Source organism: Asparagus officinalis, chromosome 5 (assembly GCF_001876935.1).
Source record: "Asparagus officinalis chromosome 5, Aspof.V1, whole genome shotgun sequence".
NCBI classification, from domain to species: Eukaryota; Viridiplantae; Streptophyta; class Magnoliopsida; order Asparagales; family Asparagaceae; genus Asparagus; species Asparagus officinalis.
This window is the reverse complement of record NC_033798.1, coordinates 59,084,076-59,098,292: the sequence shown is the minus strand read 5'-3', so window position 1 is coordinate 59,098,292 and position 14,217 is coordinate 59,084,076. Positions and strand designations below refer to the sequence as shown.

General features: G+C 45.6%; 1 protein-coding gene across 2 annotated transcripts in view; it reads left to right on the top strand.

The window, feature by feature from the left end:
• LOC109843474 overlaps nucleotides 13,774–14,217 on the top strand; it is a 14,542-nt gene continuing 14,098 nt past the window's right edge. Inside the window, exon 1 of one of the 2 annotated variants that reach the window (XM_020412405.1) lies at nucleotides 13,774–14,188. In XM_020412405.1, coding sequence (XP_020267994.1) covers nucleotides 13,853–14,188 — 336 coding nt within the window. In that variant the 5' untranslated portion in view covers nucleotides 13,774–13,852. The remainder of the gene's footprint in view (nucleotides 14,189–14,217) is intronic. The other variant, XM_020412404.1, reaches the window with a different exon arrangement.

The following is a 14,217-nucleotide window of genomic DNA, read 5'->3' as shown; positions in this document are numbered from 1 at the left end:
CATGGGTGGTGTAGTTGCTCGACGGTGTCGCTACCGTGGGCGTCGCAGTTGTAGATGGTTTGGTGATGTCGTTGTTATAGGTGCTATAGTCACAGATGGTCCGACAATGTCGTTGCCGTGGGCACTGCAATTGTAGATTGTTCGGCGATGTCGCTGTCGTGGGCACTGCATATGGAGAGGTTTGACGGTGTCACTGTCGTGGTCACTGTAGTTGGGACATTAAGTCGAATAGTTGGTGTCCACTCGTATGAAAATTAGGTGTGCAAGTTTGGAAGTGTTTAGGCATATCATCGCACGGTTGGTGGGCATGAGTTGCTTGTGAGAAAGGCATTGTGAGGCTTAGAAATTGGTGATGTTGAGACCAGTGCTTGGTAGACCATGGTGTGGTTCTGGCTCGGTGTCGCTAGGGTGGAGTGGCACACCAGTGCGGAGTTGGTCGAGTGACGGTGTGACGGTGCAGTGTTGACTCGAACGATAGATCAATGGTGGCTCCGCGGTGCGGATCTGCTCCTGTGGTCGAGCAGTGGTGGCGCTGTGGTGTAGATCTGGTCTACTAACAATGCAACGATGCAGTGTTGGCTCTAATGGTCGAGTGGTGGTGGTGCTGGATTGACTAGGCGGTGGTCGGTGGTGGATGAACGTCAGTAGGCGGTGGCTAGGGTTTGGTGTAGTAGATTTAGGCTGCCGACAATGAGTTGGCTATCAAAGATGCTTTGAAGGTCGAAATCGATGTCGAGGAAGCGAGGTTCAGGATGAACAATAACTCAAATAGGACAACAGCCCACAGTGAACAGTACCCCTAGATGAATAGTGTCATTCAGCATGATGAATAGTAACTCAAATAGGACAGTAGTCCACTGTGAACAGTACTCCAATGAACAGTGTCGTTCGGCGAAGGTTGGGGCAAGGGTTTTGAAGTGAGTAGAGGACGATGAGAGGTTGTCAACGATGTGATGATGCACCAAGGTTAAATTCAGCCGAGCTATAAATTAATCAAGTAAATTAATAAAGCATGATGAAATATTCCATTTCTTTTGACAACAAAGGAAACTTGGTTTGGCTGGTTTGGTGACTTCTAAGTCTGAGAGCCCCCAAAAATTGAGGTCCACTCTAAATCCATCCCAAATTCAAGAAAATGGACATGATATTTGAACTTAGAATCATTATGTAGGAAACAAACCTATCCAACCATTTAGGTGGACCCTACATATATATTTAGACCATTCGGGCAGGCCCTAGTGTGTAGAATATTCCATTTTTTTACTCCCCAGCAGACAATTAGAGTGAGAAGTAACATTGAAAAATCATAATAATTTGAAGAAAAAATGTGCAAGGCCCAAAAAAAACTTCATGAGCGCCCCATCTCCCTATTGATTCTCTTATGTATAAGACCCAAACACCAAGAGTTTTTGTGATTCAGCCTTTTTTGACATTGTCCCAAAAAGTAACCCAAAAAAATTTCAAAATTGCTCTCTTGTACTTCTTCTTCTTCTCTCTGCATTTCTCTTTTTCTCATGCTCCTCTCCTCATCCTCCTCTCCCCTAACTCTACCTTTCTCTTCTCTCTCCCTCTTACTCCTCTTACCCTCCGACCCCAATGTCTTCCTCACCTGCCTCCTCCGCCGTCGTCACCGAGTGTGCCCTCCAACCTCCTCATCTTAGGCAAGTGTTGAGAAAGCTTAGAGAAGAAGGAGAGGCGGTTGGTGAGATGGATGGAGAGAAGCATGGAAAATGAGTAGGAGAGAAGGAAGGAAAGTCGAACTCGTCGAGCCAGTGAGGTCCATGGTGATGGGAAGTAAAAAGAGATTTGGAGAGGGTATGGATAAATTTGGTGATAAAGGTGGTTGGAGATGAAGGTTAGGGTTAGGACTCATATCTAGTGCATACCCGAGTAATTTTATTTTAACATGAAGGAGGAGGAAGAGGGTGGGATTTTTGTGATTTTGGGACATAAGTGTTGTTTGTCGAAATGCTTGTGAGTGGATGAATTGGCTTGCATGTTAAAATAAAATTACTTGGGCTAAAAATTTATCAATGCCTATAGAGTGTTTGATAAAATGCCAAAGAGAAATATGGTTTCTTGAAATGTGATAATAACAGGTCGTGTACAAAGAAAATGTTATATAAATATTATAACTAAAAAAACGCAGAAAGTTCTGACTGAAATGTAAGTAATCATTAGTGTGTTGATAAAATTGGGATTTGTGTGATGTAAGTTTTGTAATTTCAGGTTTCACAGTACAAACTCATCTTAAATGTTAACTTTAATAGTTACATGTTAACTATTTCTGTCGTTTGTTAACTATCAGGGCTATCTGTTAACTTTTACCTGAACCTGTTAACTCTTCCTGTCGTCTATTAACTCTCATAGGTTTTTGTTAACTTTTACATGAACTTATTAACTATTCCTGTCATCTGTTAACTGTCACTATTACCTGTTAACTTTCACATGAACTTGTTAATTTTCACGATCACAAGTTAATTTTATAGTTTATTTTAAAATCTGATTGGTTTCTTAATTTATGCAGCAGTGATACTTCTTTGAATTCAGAATATAATCATACTGCTCCATGAAGTACTTCTATTTGTAAAGAATGAACCCAAACTGATTAGTGTGGATTGCTATGTTGAATTATACTTTTGATAGATATATATAGGTTTGTAGGCATCAAAAATTGCCTATAGTTCTCCACAACCGGTTCAGTGTTAACGAGCGACGATGAACGTCACCATCCAATCCACATGAGCCTAATCGACGTCGACGAACGACTGAAGTGAATCGACGAGTTACATGAGCGGATAGGACTTCGGAATCACGAAGACCCGGACCAATCGGAAACCCGGCACTGTTCACAAAAAGGACAACGCCCTTCATGCCTCGACCACTCTACAGATAATCCAATCACCAGAGCAGGTCAAACTCTTCGTCGCGCATCCAACGCACCCGGAATCACTCAAATCCGAATCCGGACGACGAATCAACCGCGAGTCAACGGCGGGACAACGACACGGCCCCGGGCTGAACCGGGGACACCCAAACAGGTCTCGGGGAGCGGCGAAGCCCTGCCGGAGGAAGGAGTCGGGGTTTTCTAAGAGAGCGGCGAAGCCCTGCCGGATCGAGGAGTGAGCGAGCCTTCTGCAGCAAAGGAGCCTCCCCCCTTCTTCATTCCCCTTTCTATTTTCCCTTAGTGTTGCCCTTAGCGGTGATACAAAGGAGAGCTAGTGCCTCGTCTTAGCCGAGACATAAGCTTTACACTTCTGAGATCCCACGCGGATCGACGAGGTTCAGAGTTTCTAAAATCCCCCGCGGATAGACGAAACTCTGCCCGATTTTCTCGGACCAGATCTGAGTGCCCCGGTGGTCCACGGATATCAACATCCCCGTCACAGGCAAAAGACCCACGCAAGCAAGAGATGACAAACAGATCTTGCGTTTGTTTGAAAAGAGTTGTATCTATTTTGTTTTCATTGTGTACCGGTCTTATAAAAAGGCTATCTTTTTATTTCATTGTAACGATTGAAGTTGTAATGAATGCAGCAATGAACACAGCAACTTTTTCCGCAAACAAGCTGGCGACCACAGTGGGAGCCAACGGCATCGCAACCGACGCCGTCGTGACGCAACCAGCACTCAAGATCGGGGTGGATGAAGAACACGAGCTCGATCAACCACGGTTCAAAGAAGGCCTCTCTTCCTCCTCCTCCAAATCCGCCTCTCCAAACGGGTACAGAAAGGTAACCTCTTTCATAAATGATTGCAGGTCCTTCGGTTCAAAAATCCAAGACCCCGTTGCCGCCTCTGCACTTACACCACGCGACGTCCCCGTGTCGTCCAACGTGGTCGAGATCGCAGATCCGGACTCCTCTTCCGCCGAGGAGATAACTTCTGAAGACGCTCCGGCATTATCAAAGAGAGCACGACAAAGACAGCGTCAACGTCTTGCTCGACAACTTGCCGAGGCTTTGGAGCCAATGGATGGGATCCGCTATAACGTAGATCTAAGATCCAGGCAACGCCAGGAGCAACCACGGCAAACAACCAGCCCCTCCTCCGAAGCAGAAACAAACAAATGGGTTCATGTCAAAAGAACCCGTTCTACTCTCGAGGAGCGAATCCAGAAGCGCCGCGCCTTGCGTGCGCATGCCCGAGCCCTGGTCCAAAAAGCACGAGAAATGCTAAAGGGAGAGGCCGTTAAGAGATCGCCGAGATCCGAACGAGTTTGGGTACCAAAGGCCAAATCAACGCCTAAGGTAAAAGCAGGTAATATTACTCTCCAACCTTCGTCCATTTCAGGTCCCGAACCTTCGGTAAAGCCCCAACGCAGCGCGGATCTCCCCAAGTTCAAGAATCCCCTGAACAACCGTATCGATGCTCTACCCGAGAATCGAGGAAAAGCGCTTGTCAAGGAAAGCTGGGGATCGTTGAAGGAGTTTCAAGCCAACACCCAGACTGGGGGTCGTACACGATCTCCTAACAAATCGATCTCTGCAACAACCAGCTCGGCGGTGCGTGCAAAGGACCAAGAGCCCGTTAAGGTTTCACCCTCACAAAGGAGTGATTCCAAACGTGCGACTCTTGCGGAGGCCAACAAGGCAATGTTTACTCAGAAGAAGACGCGTCGAACAAACGAACGCGTTATACCTGAGAACCCATGTGAGCAGCCGATAGGTTACTCCGACGGCAACGTCGATGAGTTGTACTATCAGGCTGGGGGTGCGGATGAATCTCGAAAGAGAAACACCCGGGAAGCGGATTCTCACTGTCCGTGTACCAAACTTATCAGGGCAGTATTATCAGCCTGTAGCTGCCCCAAGACCGCTCCACAGAGGGTCTCGATATCCGAGAGAATCTCCGATGGAACGACAAAGCCCAAATCAAGACGTTCCTACCAAAGAGGATCGATTGCTCGAGAGGATGAACCCCTAGAAGTTACCATCAACATGGTCAACAAGGGAAAGTCCCCAATCATTTCAGGTGATTCCGACCCTAGTTTCTCTTCGGAAAGCAGGGTCAATTCGGGGATATCTCAGCTTCAGCTAGAAGCCGTCGGAGATAACGACGACCGTGGGATTCAAGAAGGAGTCCATTCCGATGATGAGTTCTCGGATTCTCATTCCGCGCTCGCCTCCGACGATACGACATCTAGCATCGGGCAAGCTCGAGAGGTGTGCATGGCCAACACAGATCAGATAGCCAAAATCATTGAAGAGGCCCTGACTAAACAGAAGGAAATCTTCAAGTTTGAAATGGAAATGGCTATGCAAGAAATGAGACAAATGCACGATCAACGAATCCGAGCTTTGTCGAACCAGCTAGCTGAATCCAACCGTCGCACCCAGAACGCTGCAGTCAAGTTTGAAGTTGTAACAGATTTCGAAAGCAATGAAAACAGCGACTTTCACCGAAAACATACTGGGGGTGGCCCCACTAAAAATAACAACGCTGGGGGTGGACCCACCAGTGATGATAACACTGGGGGTGGACCCACCAGTGATTACAACACTGGGGGTGGCCGTATGGTTCCTCTCGAAACTTATCCAAAACAGGATATGGGTCAGGCCGAAAAGATGAAGGAGCTCGAAAGAAAAATCGAAGCCCTAATGTCTGTTCGGGAGGTGAAGAGGACCGGCATTCCGTGTCCTTACCCGAAAGAGTGGGAGTCGATCCCGTATCCGGCGAAGTTCAACCTAATCAACAGGGTTCCCCCACTCAACATCTGATCTACTTCAAGTCCCACTTGGGGGTGATCTCCGGCAACGGGCCTTTGATGGTTCGGTCATTCGTTGGCACCCTTCGCGGGCCCGCCTTCGATTGGTACCGCCGTCTCAAGCCCGGAAGCATCAACAGCTGGGAGGACTTGGAAGGCATCGATGAGTTGTACTATCGGGCTGGGGGTGCGGATGAATCTCGAAAGAGAAACACCCGGGAAGCGGATTCTCACTGTCCGTGTACCAAAATTATCAGGGCAGTATTATCAGCCTGTAGCTGCCCCAAGACCGCTCCACAGAGGGTCTCGATATTCGAGGGAATCTCCGATGGACCGACAAAGCCCAAGTCAAGGCGTTCCCACCAAAGAGGATCGATTGATCGAGATGACGAACTCCCAGAAGTCACCATCAACACGGTCAACAAAGGAAAATCCCCAATCATCTCAGGTGATTCCGACTCTAATTTCTCTTTGGGAAGCAGGGTCAATTCGGGAATAGCTCAGCTTCAGCCAGAAGCCGTCGGATATAACAACGACAATGGAGTCCATGAAGGAGTCCATTCCGATGATGAACTCTCGGATTCCTATTCCGCTCTCGCTTCTGACGAGACAACGTCTAGCATAGGACAAGCTCGAGAGGTGCTCATGGTCAATACAGATCAGATAGCCAAAATCATTGAAGAGGCCCTGACTAAGCAGAAGGAAATCTTCAAGTTTGAAATGGAAGTGGCTATGCAAGAGATGAGACAAATGCACGATCAACGAATCCGAGCTTTGTCGAACCAGCTAGTTGAGTCCGACCGTCGCACCCAGAACGCTGCAGTCAACAGCGAGCCGGAGGTGGTCGAAATCGTCATGGCCAACGCACCACCCAAGAATACTGGGGGTGGCCCCACTAAAATTAACAGCGCTGGGGGTGGACCCACCAGTGATGATAGCGCTGGGGGTGGACCCACCAGTAGTGACAACACTGGGGGTGGCCGTATGATTCCTCTCGAAACTTATCCAAAACAGGATATGGGTGAGGCCGAAAAGATAAAGGAGCTCGAAAGAAAAATCGAAGCCCTGATGTCTGTTCGGGAGGTGAAGAGGACCGGCATTCCGTGTCCTTACCCGAGAAAGTGGGATTCGATCCCGTATCCGGCGAAGTTCAACCTGATCAACTTCACGCCGTTCAACGGAAAGGGCTCGCCCACTCAACATCTGATCTACTTCAAGTCTCACTTGGGAGTAATCTCGGGCAACGAGCCTTTGATGGTTCGGTCATTCGTTGGCACCCTTCGCGGGCCTGCCTTCGATTGGTACCGCCGTCTCAAGCCCGGAAGCATCAACAGCTGGGAGGACTTGGAAGGCATGTTTCTCGTCCATTTCTTCGATGATGACACCGAGGTGTCGATCAGGACACTCTTTGACGAGAAACAAAAAGGCGGAGAGTCGGTGGATACCTTCATCAAACGCTTCCGCAATCAGGCAATGAACTGCAGGGATCCCGTCACGGAGGAATTCCTCTTGCAGACTTGTCAGAACAACTTGTCCATTGACATCTTGGACGTGATGGGAATAGAGCCGCTCAATACCTGGAAAGAGTTGAAGGCTCGAGGAGAACAGGCTGAACGCTTCATCAGAAGGCGAAAGGTCGAGAGAAACCAACCGATGGTTAACCCTCTGGATTCGGATCTCGTACCTCATGATGAAGAGGACGTACCTGCAACGGTTGTTGACGACGATCAAACGTCACAACAGCAGTCCTGGGAACAACAGGAGAATTCAGACGAGGAGCTCCAAAACGAGTACTCGTTCAAAGACGAAGACGTTCCAGCTATCTTCGAGACCCTTCTCGAAAACAACAAAATCAAACTCCCGCCCATCACGCATCAAGAGGAAGATGGCGATTCTGCGGACCCAACGTACTGCGAGTACCACAGAAGGATCCTCCACCCTACCAAGGAATGCTTTGCTCTCAAGAATAGCATCCAGACCTTGGTTGAAGCCGGCGTTATAACGCTAGGGTAAGCCAATTGAAAACGGCATAACTCCAAAGAGTACAAGAGTATAAACTGTTTCTCGAAACTCCGATAAGTATAAGAGTATAAACTGCTTCTTACAACTCCAAAGAGTATACGAGTATAAACTGTTTCTCGATACTCCGACAAGTATATGAGTATAAACTGCTCCTTGATACTCCGATAAGTATAAGAGTATAAACTGCTTCTTAAATCCTCCGACCGGTATAAGAGGTTAAACTGCTCCCTGATACTCCAACAGGTATATGAGTCTAAACTATTTCCTACCATTGACGGGAAGTTCCTGGAGGATATTACGCAAATATTCTTAAGGATAACCCAGTCGGACAACAAAATCAAACCCAGTTCTAAGAGAGAAGCTGGGGGTGGATAATCCAATGCATCGGGAAGTTCCCGAAAGAATACCACATGGGTATTCTTAGGGATAACCCAATCATTGTGGAATTGGTGAATAAGAAATTCACGCTCGAACCATGAAGGTCAGAATATCTCTTCTTATTCTCTAACTCTTATGAGTTGTTTTTGTGAGATGAGATCCAATCCTCTGATAGGTTAATCTTTCATCACCAAACCATCCGCTGATCAAATCAAACGACAGTGGACCCACCAACAGTTCCATTTGCCCGTCGTTGGCATTTCTCAGACTTAACGTGCTAGGCCCTAAACGCCTAGCATTAAAGCCTCCTCTTGAGTGATAATACGAGTTGGCATGTTCTTTGCTACCCGTATTCCACTTTCTGTTCTTTTTGGTCAAACCTATAAAAGTTAGGGCCAAAGCCAAAATCCCCTCTCGATTCCCCCAATGAACGAGCTTACGACAGTTAGGACCAAAGCCAAAGTCCCCTCTCGATTCCTTCAATGAACGAGAGGTCCACTTTCAAACTCCCGAATGACCAAACCTTACGACAGTTAGGGTCATCTCGAACCCTCGCTTAGTCACAACTTACCCTGGTCGAGACTAAGACCGAGTCATCTTTTGTTCAAATGACCAAACCTTACGACAGTTAGGGTCGTTTGAACTTTCCGATTCTCGGAGTGGAGATCCCACTTCTAGTTTCATCCTGCGGATTCTGGAGGTGGAGATCCCACCTCGAGTTTCCCTCTTTTGCTGGAGATAGAATATAAAATTCTTCCTCTCCAGTTCTGAAGATAGAATATAAAATTCTTCCTCTTCAGAGTCAAATGACCAAACCTTACGACAGTTAGGGTCGTTTGAGCCTTTCGGATTCTGGGGGTGTGCCACCTCGAGTTTCCTTTCCAGCTGAAGATAGAATATAAAATTCTTCCTCTTCAGAGTCAAATGACCAAACCTTACGACAGTTAGGGTCGTTTGAGCCTTTCGGATTCTGGGGGTGTGCCACCTCGAGTTTCCTTTCCATTGGGAGATAGAATATAAAATTCTTCCTCTCTCAAGAGACACGCTCTCACATCTGGGTACTTTTGCACCCGGGGAAATTGATCTCAATTCCTAAAATAGAGATAAGCCTACGCCTAACACGCGTTGCCGGGTAGTCTATTCCCGTGAGAAAGACGAAGTCTATGTATTCAAAATCATAGCAACTTTTCCTCTGTCTTTGCTTTCAGAAAAGACAGGGATGAAGTCAACGCCTAATACGTGTTGCCGGGTAGTCTTTTCCCGTGAGAAAGACGAAGTCTATGTATTCAAGATCATAGCACCAAGTCTCGGAGAGTTCGCTCTCCTAGCACAACGTCACATGCGGAACAGGTTTAGACAATTCGCATGCTAGCCCGATTCAAACGGTAATCGGTAAAGGCACGTCAAACCCGTTGAAGGCTGGGGGTTGGCCAAAAACCCTAAAGTCTGTACCTAACACGTATAGCCGGTTTAAAATCTTTCACCGACCGAAAAAAGTTACCAGGGTTTAAACCTGGGGAATTTTATCCCGAAGCCTAAGAAGGGATAAGTCATCACCTAACACGCGGTGCAAGGTGCCCTTCTTCCATATAAAATGACGGAATCTACGAATTCAAAAAACGGTAATCGGTAAAGGCACCTCAAACCCGTTGATGGCTGGGGGTTTGCCAAAAATCCCATAAATCTGTCATTCGGAAGAGATACAGAGAAAACACAAAAGAAGCAAATGCGGATTTTCTATTAATAAATCAAGTAAAAGCATATGACAACAAGTCCGTCAACCCGAAGGCAACCGACGGCTAAGAATATGAGACTCTAAACCGGAGAGCCTGTCCATATAGTCCTGCTCGAACTCCGCCTGCAGGCTAGCTCGGACAGAATCTTCGGAACTGTTGAGAACCTCTGCGGCTTCGTGTCGCAGCTTCATCAACCCCTCCTGCGCTGATCCCAGCCTGTCGAGTGTCCATTCACGAGAACGCTCCAACCCAACCAGTTCCTCAGAAATGGTAGCGGCAGATTCTTCGGCGCGTTCCAAGGCCTCCTTCAGTCTAGCTATCTCTGCACGAGTGGAATCTAAGGAGCTCACTAACTCAGCTCTGCTGGTGTCTTTCCTCGCCAGAGAGGCCATCAGCTGCTCGACAATGCGCTCACGTGATCGAAGCTCGCTGCCAACGGAAGATCGCAGTTCATGCCACTGCGTCAACCTATCCTCCACCTGAGAAGATGCCAGCACAATGTGGCGGAGGTAGTTCAAAGTCAACTCAATGACACGAGCCAAACTCAATTCATCAGCTGCAGACTCGAGACTCCGACGACGGCCAGACGATAAACGCAGCGCCGGAAGAACCTCGGCTATTCGTCAAAGCATCGGATAGATCGAAAATCGAAAGAGTCAAGAGTTGAAGCTAACTACGCCGACTGAAGGCCAGATCAATCACATCCAAAGTATTCCAGCCTCTTCTATAAAAGAAACGAGTCAGGAACACTTTGGAGGGGGTATCTGTAGGCATCAAAAATTGCCTATAGTTCTCCACAACCGGTTCAGTGTTAACGAGCGACGATGAACGTCACCATCCAATCCACATGAGCCTAATCGACGTCGACGAACGACTGAAGTGAATCGACGAGTTACATGAGCGGATAGGACTTCGGAATCACGAAGACCCGGACCAATCGGAAACCCGGCACTGTTCACAAAAAGGACAACGCCCTTCATGCCTCGACCACTCTACAGATAATCCAATCACCAGAGCAGGTCAAACTCTTCGTCGCGCATCCAACGCACCCGGAATCACTCAAATCCGAATCCGGACGAAGAATATACAGGGGAACCAACAAAACACCTAAACGGAGTCTCGGCAAGCTCGAAACACCCGAGGGGTGTCTTGGCAAAACCAAGACACCGGGGGGTGTCTCGGCCATGGCCGAGACACCCCAAGGGGTGTCTCGGTTTTGGAGCCGAGACACCCCCCTAGGGGGTGTCCTCAACCAGCCCCTACCCCCCCTTTGTTTTCCTATAAATAGGCCCCTAGGGCCTCATTTCTCTTGGGCTTGGTTTTGGGAGAGGAATTTCAGATCTAGAGCTCTAGCCTTTAAGATCTGAAATTCCAGAGAGGAGCGGCGAAGCCCTGCCGGAGGAAGGAGTCGGGGTTTTCTAAGAGAGCGGCGAAGCCCTGCCGGATCGAGGAGTGAGCGAGCCTTCTGCAGCAAAGGAGCCTCCTTCTTCATTCCCCTTTTCTTTATTTTCCCTTAGTGTTGCCCTTAGCGGTGATACAAAGGAGAGCTAGTGCCTCGTTTTAGTCGAGGCATAAGCTTTACACCTCTGAGATCTCACGCGGATCGACGGGGTTCAGAGTTTCTAAAATCCCCCCGCGGATAGACGAAACTCTGCCCGATTTTATCGGACCAGATCTGAGTGCCCCGGTGGTCCACGGATATCAACATCCCCGTCACAGGCAAAAGACCCACGCAAGCAAGAGATGACGAACAGATCTTGCGTTTGTTTGAAAAGAGTTGTATTTATTTTGTTTTCATTGTGTACCGGTCTTATAAAAAGGCTATCTTTTTATTTCATTGTAACGATTGAAGTTGTAATGAATGCAGCAATGAACACAGCAACTTTTTCCGCAAACAAGGTTGTCAAGAATTTTGTAGCTCATTGTGAAAGGATTTTGTTAAGCTTTAAAAATGTAAGACCAATCAAAATATGTATTCAAGTTATATCAATTATAAGAATGTAAGACTAATTAATATAAAGCATATGTTTACTATATGTTGGCTATTTACATTTCTTGTTATCTATCCTAGCTAGTTGATAACTTTTACTTAAACTTGTTAACTTTTGATTTTTCCTGTTAATTTTTACTGAAAGTTGTTAACTCTAGATATTACTTGTTAAGTATAAATGATATCAACAATAAATATATCAAATTGATAGAAAAAAGAATCTACTTGTTGATTAGTGTGAATTGTTATATAGAAGTATACTTTTGGTAGAACACTATAGATTGTTAAGAATTTTGTAGCTCATTGTGGAAGAATTTTGTTAAACTTTAAGAATGTAAGACCAATCAAATTGTGTATTCAATCAATATCAGCTGTAATAATATAAGACTAATGAATATAAAGTATATGTTTACTATATGTTGGCTATTTATGTTTCTTGTTAAATATCTCAGTTAGCTGTTAATTTTTACTTAAACATGTTACCTTTTGGTTTTTCCTGTTAATTTTCGCTAAAAGTTGTTAACTCTGTATATTACCTATTAAGTATATACAGTATTAATAACAAGCGTATCAAATTGACAGCAAAAAGATTCTAATTGGTGATTAGTGTGGATTGTTATGTAGAACTATACTTTTGATAGAGTAATGTAACTTGTTAAGACTTTTGTAGCTTATTGTGGAAGATTTTTATAAGCTTTAAGAAACCAGTCAAATTTTTAAATAAACTATAAAATTAACTTGTGATCGTGAAAATTAATAGGTTCATGTGAAAGTTAACAGGTAACAATGACAATTAACAAACGACATGAATAGTTAACAAGCTCATGTAAGAATTAACAGATAGTTGCGATTGGAAAAGTTAACAGGTTCAAGTAAAAGTTAATAGATAGATGTGATAGTTAATAGACGACAGAAATAGTTAACATGTTACAATTAAAGTTAACATTTAAGATGGGTCTGTACTGTGAAACCTGAAATCACAAAACTTACATCACACAAATCCCAGTTTATCAACACATTAATGATTACTTACATTTTAGTTTGCACTTTCTGTGTTTTTTCAGTTATAATATTTCTATAACATTTTCTTTGTACACGATATGTTATTATCACATTTCAAGAAATCATCTCTCTCTTTGGCACTTCATCAAACACTCTATAGACATCGATAAATTTTTAGCCCAAGTAAATTTATTTTAACCTGCAAGCCAACTCATCCACTTCACAAGCATTTCGACAAGTAACACATATATCACAAAAATCTCATCATCCTCCTCCTCTTTCATTACTCACTAGATATGAGCCCTAACCCTCATCTTCATCTCCTACCACCTTCATCACCAAATCCATCCATACCCCCCTTCCAATCTCCCTTTACTTCCCATCACCATGAACCTCACTTGCTCGATGAGTTTGAGCTCTCCTTCCTTCTCTCCTACTCCTTCTCCATGCTTCTCTCCATCCATCTTGCCGAACGCCTGTCCTTTTGCTCTAAGCCTTCTCAATACTTGCCTAAGATGACGGGATTGGAGGGTATGCTCGATGGTGGTAGAGGAGGAGCCGGGTGAGGAAGATGTCGGGGTAGGAGGGTAAGATGAGTAAGAGAGATAGTGAGGAGAAAGGTAGGGTTAGGGGAGAGGAGCAGAGGAGGAAAGATCTAGTTATTTGGGATGTGTTTCCATGAGAAGAGGGCAATTTCGGAAGAGGAGCACAAATACATCAAATACATAGGCTTTTGGGCTGGGCCACATTTTTGGGTCATTTAGGGCTAAACAACATGGGTAAAAGTTCAAGAGAGCTCGGCCACATGAGCTTTGTTATCTTTGGACATTGACACAATTTTTCCTAATTTAAAAGGTAAAAATAACAAATACAACCATTGAAGGCGATCTTGTGAATTACCTCCGCACGTGAGGTGTATATTCCCAAAGTAAGGAGTGAGGATAACCTCCGCAAAACCCCTATCCAGTGCTTCTCAATTCTCCCTCCAATTCCTTCATTTCTTCTGCTTCTTCATTCATGGCCACTATCAAAATCAGGCCATCGCAATTCCTATCCTCCTCCAAACTCCGATTATTCCCAAACCCTAACCCTAGCTTCAAGAGCATCTGCACTCTCACTATCCCTCCTCTGAAGGGTAGGGGTCCAAGTAAAGCTAGGGCTAGGGTTGACGCTCTGGAGCTGAAAGAGAACTGGCTGGATTCTCTCTCCTGCCCATTTCCATCACCAGGATCGGACTCATCTGGGATTAAGGACAAACATGAGGGTAGTGGTGGGAAATGGGTTGTTGGGATTGACCCAGATGTCTCTGGGGCTCTAGCTCTTCTCAAAGATGACGACGATGATGATGCTCAGGTATTAAAACAACCCATTTCTCTTTTGAG